This window comes from Crocuta crocuta, unplaced genomic scaffold (genome assembly GCF_008692635.1).
Source record: "Crocuta crocuta isolate KB4526 unplaced genomic scaffold, BGI_CrCroc_1.0 scaffold225, whole genome shotgun sequence".
Classification (NCBI taxonomy): Eukaryota; Metazoa; Chordata; class Mammalia; order Carnivora; family Hyaenidae; genus Crocuta; species Crocuta crocuta.
Window position 1 is genome coordinate 1,915,360 of NW_027530408.1, and position 8,229 is coordinate 1,923,588.

Below are 8,229 nucleotides of genomic sequence, written 5' to 3' on the forward strand. Positions count from 1 at the left end.
CGGCGTGGGGCTTCTGTGCAGCGGTGCGCGTCCCAGCAGGGCCAGGAGACTCCTCCCTGGGCGCGTGCTTCCCCGCCTCGGAGCCTGGCTCCTCCTCACATGGAGGAGAGACCTTGGCCGCGGTGGCCTCCAAGACCTGTTCGGCACCGACGCTGCGGCGTTGTGGGTGGGCCCAGGGGTTGTGATCTGATCCCGGCGCGTCCGTCTGCCCCACAGGCCCTCCCACCTGTCACCCTGGCCCTTCTTTGTTTGGACGGCGTCTTCCTCTCCTCCGCCGAGAATGACTTTGTGCACCGCATCCAGGAGGAGCTGGACCGCTTCGTGCTGCAGAAGCAGCTGTCAAAGTAAGCTGGAGCGGGGTGGAGGGCCCGCGCTGCCTGTGCAGGGAGGGTGGGTTCGCCCAGAGCCACCCGTGTCGCCTTCCCAAGTAGCTGGTTCCTACCTGCCTCTGATCTCCGCCTGTGGGCTTAATAACCTCCTCACTAGTCTCTCCCAGCCACATTTTTCCTGTGTAATTCTGAGCATCGCCCAGAGATTGAAGGATCCCAGCACAGGAATGGAAAGCTCCTGTGATAACGTCTATGCCCAAATCCTCTGCAGGTGGCCAGGGACACAGAGGGGCAGAGGGAGCCTAGTGCCTGGCCTCCCGTAAACTGGGCAGGGACCTGGGTTGGGGGTCAGGCCTTCGATGGAGCTCCTGGAGCCCCTGCTCAGCACTCATTCCCATCCCTTCCCAGGGTACTTCTTTTCCCCCCGCTCTCCAGTCGCCTCCGGTACCTGATCCACAGGACAGCAGAGAATTTTGATCTTCTGAGCAGCTTCTCTGTTGGGGAGGGCTGGAGGAGAAGGACAGTTATCTGTCACTTGGATATCAGGTGTGTATCATAGTGCTGTGGAGGGCCCTCGGTAGTTCCTTGCGGGGAGGGGAGGAGGTGGACAGGAACTAGAGCCAGCAGGGCCCCAGGCTGCTGCCTCTGTCCCCACCTCAGCTGCTAAAGTCTGTGCTGCCCTTTGCTACAGCAGTGGAGTAAGTGTGTGTTGTTTGTGGAATTCATTCAGCAAACTCAGCTGTCCGCTTGGGCCGAAAGAGGGAAGAATAGAGCAGTTAAAGCAGTGAGTGTGTTTGCCTCGAGAGGCCACGGAATGTGGGAGGCACACTTGATCCTCACACATCCATTACCGTGTGTGTTTTGCAGGATCTTACCATAGTGACTACCATGTTTAAAGTTACATATTTTTCTAACAACAAAGTTTCTAAATGCGAGCACTTATTTCTTTTAGCATATAGCCGAAGATTTAGCTATCTCTAATTGCGTGTAACGCTAGAGCTGGTCACTTTGGGCTTCTTCTAAGTTGGCATTCGGCCTCCACTACATTGCCTTGCTATGGCGTTTTCAGGGGTCATTTGGCTTGGGTTTTGGCCTAATGCTGACCTGAGAGCCCCATGCCTGAATGGCAGGTAGCTGCAGTAAACCATTTTCTCCGGGGCCTAACCACGGCTCTGATCATCTCCTGCTCCAGGTTACCCAGTTCAGATGGACTGTCCGGCCCCTGCCACCCTCATGCCTCCCAGCCTAGCAAGGCCCGAGGACCTCGGCCCACCTCAAACCAAGGAGCACCTGCTGGTCCTCGAGGGGCACGGGCTGGCCGGTGGCATCGTGGACGCAAACCAGATCAGGCTTTGTACGTGCCCCGAGTACTGCGCAGGCAAGAAGAATGGGCGCCACCCTCTACCCAAGGGCTCCAGGGAGATGCCCCAGCTGCTGGGCCCCTGGAAGAGCCTGGAAATGTCAGTGCTGGGGACCTCGACTCTGATCAGGACCTCCCTGCATTGACGACTCAGGCACCTGAGGACCTAGAGGGCCCAGACCAACGCTGTGACGATGAACAGCTACTGGACTTAGTTGGCATTGAGTCCCCACAGCCCGAGAGCCACTCCGTGACGCGAGACGGGTTGGAGATGTCCACACGGCTTGGGTCCAGTCTGAGGCTGGACTCAGAAGAGGGGAATGGGAGTGAGGTGAAGAGCCTGGCAGAGGAGGAAGAGGAAGAGCTGGAAGAGTTGGGGCCTGGCAGCTGCCCCGAGGATGATTACAGTGAGCTGCTGCAGGAGGTGATGAGGCTCTTAAGCCCGGAAAAGGGAGGGCGGAAGCGAGGTGGGTGTGGTCAAGGGTGGATGGGGACCGAGGGTCCTGGTGAGGAGGGGCGGGGGGTTGTGCTGGCTGAGCAGGGCTGGGTGCTGAGTTACAGGACCCCCTTAGGAGACGTAGGAGAGGAGCATTGGGCCTTGCTGGGAGGAGTCGGGACTGACAGGTGGAAGGGATGAGGCTCGGGATATAGGGTCGGGCGTGCAACCACGTAGGAGCTGTTTGACAGGCTCCTCTACCAGCAAGTCATTTTATTTTTCTAAATCTTTTCTCATCTGAGAAACAAATAATACGTGTTTTGCAAGGTAACAGATAGGATACATGTGGAATTGCTTCGTAAAGGACTGCAGACCTTGGTCATAAGAATGATTCTTCTGCCTGAAGCTTTGTCTTACAAATCTCGTTTCCTTGGAACTGCCCCTGGGACCAGCTACGGTGTTCAGTTGGGAGGGGAGGCATCTTTTATGACTACGTTATAGATGAAGGGTAGAGACCAGAACGACCACATTGTTAAGGGGAGGAAAGATCCTGAACTTGCCCAGTTCTGTTTCTTACTGACTGTGTATCTTCAGGTAGAATTACTTAACTCTTTGATTTATAGCATTTCCATCTATAAATAGGGTATTTTTGAGAGAGAGAGACAGACAGACAGAATGTGAGCGGGGGAGGGAATGAGAGAGAGGGGGACAGAATCTGAAACAGGCTCTGGGCTCTGAGTTATCAGCACAGAGCCCGATGCAGGGCTCGAACCCACGAACTGTGAGATTATGACCTGAGCCAAAGTCGGACACTTAACCAACTGAGCCACTCGGGCGCCCCTAGAATACAGTTTTCAGGAGTCTATGAAACTTATTGCATGTAGATGCCAGTTACCCAATGGAGACTCCATAAAAGTTCCCTTCCCTAGAACTCCCACCTCTCCACCCTCTAGCCCATTCTGCCGCCTTTCCCACACTTGCTGGGTATGGCTTGTGGGAGGCCACTTTAGGTGCTCACCTCCCTGCCGGCCCAGGAACCTGGAGGACTGTGTGTGGTTTTGACAGCAGGTGTTTGGAGCCCCGTGTGTCGGAGCTCCCCTTGCTAAAGGGTGCAATCTCTTCCAGATAACAGACAACCTGACTGAGAAGGAGATTCAGGTAGAGAAGATCCACGTGGACACGTCCTCCTTCATGGAGGAGCTGCCTGGAGAGAAGGATTTTGCCCACGTGGTGGAGATCTATGATTTTGAGCCGACACTCAAGACTGAGGACCTGCTGGCAGCACTTTCCGAGTTCCAGTGAGTGCTCCGGAAGCTTCAGGGAGGCAGGGGAGGTGGGTGCTGGCCTCTGGAGAGGAGCTAGGACATTGCTTTGTTGTTGGGGACACTTGCCTGCCCTGCCCCAGTGTCTAGCTTTCTGGAAAGAAAGGCAGAAGGTGGATGTGGTTGTTCGGGGCTTCATGCTCCTTCTGGCCTGTGACTGTACAGAAGAGGAGAGCTGACTTTTCGGTGATGGACATATTCCGTGGCCCTAGATCTGGTCCTGCCAGTACGTGGCAGCAGACCTCCGTCCTTCCCTGCCCCTCCGCGCCCCCCCGCCCCCTCCCCACGCCTGCTGGGAGCCAGGCCCTGGGATGCATGACACCGGCAGCCCACTGCCTCCACGTCCCAGCCTTACTCCATCAGTGGACCGCGGGCCATTTCTGTGCATGAACTGTTTCTGGGTTGAGCTGGGCCTGAATGTGCTCAGGCAGAGTCAGGGAGGAGATGGGAACCAAGAGGATATATTGCAAGAAAAGACTTCGGTTTTCCCAAATTTCCTGGATCTAACTCCAGTCTTTTTCTCTCTCGCTCTCGCTCTCTTTCTTCTAGTCTCCCTTCTTTTTTCCTGCTTAGATCTTTTTTTTTCTTTTTTTTAAAGATTTTATTTTCAAGTAATCTCTACACCTAACACAGGGCTTGAACTCACAACCCCGATATCCAGAATCTCATGCTCCACGGACTGAGACAGCCAGGTGCCTTTTCGTTTGGCCTCCTTTTCTGACTGCTTCTGAAACTGCCCTTCCTTGCCTTCCTGAGCCTGCTCCTGCGCCTGTGCCTGAGGAAGGCTGAAGGGGCAGCTTGGTGGGGCAAAAGGGGCTTATATGCTCGTTCCCTAAAGGTGTGGCCAAACAGGGGCCACCCGTGACCTTCTCAGCCAGTGTGCGCAGTGTGCACAGAAAAACTGAGGGCTTGAACTGCTTTTGGCCTCTCATCAGCCGCACACTCAGTGTGGCATTCCTGAGCAGTAGGATGGAAGGTGATTAGGGCCAGTAACACTGACAAGCTTATTTTAGGTCTTGTCCTCTGTCCCTAGGACATAAAGCCTTTTGTGTCCAGCCTTGGACCCCATGCCCTTGCTGCAGTGGTGCCTGTGTGGAGCCATCTTTACCCTTGGCACTCTGCTCTCTGAGTCCTGGCTTTCTGCATTCTAGGAATCTGGGACCTACCTGATCAACACGGGTGGTATTTGTCTTTCTCAAGCCAACCTTCAGAGATAATTTGCTGCAAAGGGCTGTCTCCTTCCCAGGGGAGATTGGAACTTGTGTTGGGCTCATAGCGTCGGATGATTGGAGGCGGGAGGGGACTCCTTTCTCAGAAGGGGTTTTGCCCCTTGCTTTTGTACTCACTCTGTCTCCTCTCCCCCGGCACAGAGAGAAGGGGCTCAAGATTCAGTGGGTAGATGACACGCACGCGCTCGGTGTCTTTCCCTGCCTGGCCTCAGGTAATGTGGCTTCACGGTGGGCTTGGCTCTTGCTCTGACTGCCAGCGACTAGGGAAGGCTCACCTGTGTCAGGGTGCAGGCTAAGCCGAGTGAGTGGACTGCCAGGGCCACCCCCGGCCTGCCTAATCCGGAAGTTCAGAGGTGGCAGAGCAGGGTCCAGGCCAGGCAGCCCACACCCTCCCCTGTTCACAGTGGTCCCTCAGGCCAGGGGCTTCAGGTTCTGGTGACATTTACTGAGTACACGTCTCGGGCGCTGCCCGTGGGGCTTCCATGTATAGATCCTGTGAAAGTGCTCTTGTCATAGATGAAAAGCATTTATATACAGATAAGTTTATATGGTTCAAACAGATGCATTTTTACTCGTTTTTCTTTGCAGCCTCAAGACATAGATCAGATTACTTCTATTTTACAGATGGGGAGACTGAGGTTCCCAGAAAGTCAGTGGTCTGGGATGCGGATCTGGGGATATCAGCCAGCCTCCTGGTTGTAACTCCGGCCTCCCGCTCCCTCTCAGCCACTTTCCCAAGCTGTGTGCGAGGAGTATGTCTTGTCCTGGCCTCAGTTTTCTCCTGCATAAAAAGGTGGCTTGGACCCGAAGCCCCTACCAGCTCTGACACACTGAGTCTGACAAGCTCAAGTACTCGTGGCCCCGCAAAACTCAGGGCAATAAGGGCATGCACCCAGAAGGGTCGTGAGTGGGGGAAGGGTAGAGTTTATTTGAAGCTCCTGGGCTGTAGGGGGTGGGAGTTGCCTCCCCTGGTGTCAAGAGTTGCAGCCTCACTGGTTGGTGTGGCTCCTGACCCACCCACAGTAGAGTGTGGATGCTGGCCCTGCACAGGTGCCCTGTGTAGGCAGGCCTGTGGGGTGCTGGGGGTGTGAGGTGGGCATATGGTGGTTGTCTCTTGCGCAGTCAGAGTGGTGTCAGGGCAGCCCTGTCCCCAAGCTTTAAATGGGCACACAAAGCAGCTCCATCAGTTAGGGGTGATACATGCATTCCTTGACTCTGAGGGGACCTCACCAGGAGGAAGAGCGATTGCTTCACATCTGTTTTCTTTCCATAGCCGCTGAAGCCCTGACCAAGGATTTCTCTGTGCTCAAGATCCGGCCCCTCACGCAGGGAACCAAGCAGTCAAAGCTGAAAGCCTTGCAAAGGCCAAGTAAGGAGGCCAGTTGTGTCGCGATCGCAAGGCTGTATGAGTGTGGGTTGGGCAAGGTGGGGCCTTGCTTCTGGTTCATTCCCTGGTCTTCAGCTCTCTGCCCTAGGACCCCTGGGCTACAGTGGCCAAAGGGGTGCTTCTTTCCTATGCCGGGGGTTAGGGGTGCCAAGGGAAGAAGGGCCCCTGTAGGGAGAGCTGACTGCCAGCTGCTCTGTGCTGGGCTTGCCCTCCTGTGCACACCTCTTCTGGGTGCTGTTCAGGGAAAAGCCTGGTGTTTCCTGTAGGGTCACGGGAACCATATTTTACAGTGGAGTTGAAAGAGCTTGGATTTGGGGGTCAGCCCTGGGCATGATACCGCTTCCGTCACCTGTTTAAGTTGACCTTGAGCAAGTCACCTAATGTCTGTGAGTTGGTTCCTTTCTCTGTAAAATAAGCAGATTGTACAGGGTGGAGTGGAGGAGTGAATAAAAGAGCTTGGCAGACCTGCCTAGAGCTGTGGGGGGGCACATAGAAGATGCCAAGTAAATGACACCTCCTCTTTTTTCCTTCTCTCCTGCCAGAAAGCATGATGGGGGCTTGTAGAAGCTGGTTTTCTGTGGCTGCAAAGCAGTGGCTGGCAAAACTGGCTCAGAAGAGGTCTGCGAGGCTATCTAGTGCTCTTGTGGCCTATGTAGCTTTGCCCCAGACTTGGGGACAGTAAATATCCTGTCAGTCCCAGAGCTCCAGCTGTCCTCCCTGACCTGACTTCCCTCTCAGATGGCCCTACAGTTCGGGGAGGCATATAAGATTAACCCATCCTCCTGCCCCTCACTTCCCCCAGGCAGAGAGACAGGGAAGGTGCAGAAGCAGCAGGATTAGGTGAGGACCCCGTGAGCATCGCGGCCATGCTGTGGGCACAGCTGGGCCTTAGAGGTTGGCTCATAGTCTACGGTCACTGGGAGGAGTGGTGGCCATAGCCTTGAATTCAAGTCCCTGTCCCATGGGGCGTTCCTTCTAGAGCTCCTGCGTCTGGCAAAAATGAGACCACAGACAAATACAGCGGTGGCCAGGAGGCTGGTGGCCCGGGCCCTGGGGCTCCAACACAAGAAGAGAGAGCGGCCTGCCGTCGAGTCTTCTACCTCCCTGAGGCCCTGAGGGGCCCAGTAAGCCTGGACCAGTGCCCCGTAAGCCTGGACCGGTGCACCCAGGACGAAGCCGGTGCCCCAACGCCACAAGCCTTTACAGACACCAGAACAGCCCTGCACTGTGTGTTAGGGTGTCCCTGTTGGGTGTGGTGGGCTTTAGTTTGGTCTAGTTCCAGAAGTTGAGAAAAAATAAAAACTTGAAAGTTGTTTCCACATGCAGTGGTCTGCCAGGCAACACTAGGGGGTGCTGTCTCCCATTTTAGACAGGGCTGCTGAAGCAATGGGTGGCCTAGGTTGGCCTGGAGGATCCCAGCTGGGCCTCAGGCACTTTGGCCCTGTGCTTGCCCAGTGTGTGTGTGTTGGGGGGGGGGCGTTGCACCTGCTGTATGACACGTGCCCAATCTTGGAACAAGTTGGGCACTCTAACCTCCTGCAGGAGGAGTGGATGGTAGTGCTGAGGGCCCCAACCCTGTGAACTTGTCCGAGTGCCACCTGCTGCTGTGGGTTACAGAGGGCTTGCAGAATTCTCTAACCATGAGCAAAGCCGAGAGGTAAAATCTGAAATGGTTCATGAGTTTGACAATCCCACAGGACAAAGGCATTTGTGGGGCCCAGGTCTCCAGTCACTCATTTTTCTGGTTTGGGTGGATTTGTGCCAAGAAGGCCTCATCTGGTGCTCTGGGGTCATTGTGGATCCTTCTGGGCCACAGCACACTCTTGATACAGGTGGGAGCCCCTGTGTCTGGGGGAGAGTGGCCAGCCCCAGCCGCCCATCCTACTGGCGCTGGGAAGGCGCTGGGAAGGGCTCAGCCGCTGCCCCACTGGTGCGCATGCTCCGCATCACCACCCCGTCCACTGGGCCTGGACCAGGCGCTGCCCTCGAGGGACATACTCCCCCTGCCCCCCCGCAAAGATGATTTAAATCTAAACGTCCCATCTGGTCCTAACACAGCTGCTGTGCCCCCTGAAAAACACTACAAAGCAGGAGTTCAAGAAAGGTCATGACTTCTATTTTTGTGGCCCTTCGACTGTTGCTCTCAGAAGGCAGGAGTTGGTCTTC

General features: G+C 55.4%; 1 protein-coding gene across 5 annotated transcripts in view; it reads left to right on the plus strand.

Moving 5' to 3' along the window:
* The window catches only part of R3HCC1 (R3H domain and coiled-coil containing 1), a 41,958-nt gene extending 34,576 nt beyond the window's left edge, over positions 1-7,382 (plus strand). For 2 of the 5 annotated variants that reach the window (XM_077766631.1, XM_077766630.1), the window contains 8 exons: positions 217-344; positions 738-875; positions 1,522-2,113; positions 3,251-3,423; positions 4,818-4,888; positions 5,950-6,045; positions 6,606-6,681; positions 7,043-7,382. In XM_077766631.1, coding sequence (XP_077622757.1) covers positions 217-344; positions 738-875; positions 1,522-2,113; positions 3,251-3,423; positions 4,818-4,888; positions 5,950-6,045; positions 6,606-6,681; positions 7,043-7,352 — 1,584 coding nt within the window. In that variant the 3' untranslated portion in view covers positions 7,353-7,382. Of the gene's footprint in view, positions 1-216; positions 345-737; positions 876-1,521; positions 2,114-3,250; positions 3,424-4,817; positions 4,889-5,949; positions 6,046-6,353; positions 6,450-6,605; positions 6,682-7,042 lie in introns of those variants that run through there. The other 3 variants (XR_013335718.1, XR_013335719.1, XM_077766632.1) reach the window with 3 other exon arrangements.
* Positions 7,383-8,229: the final 847 nt, after the last annotated feature.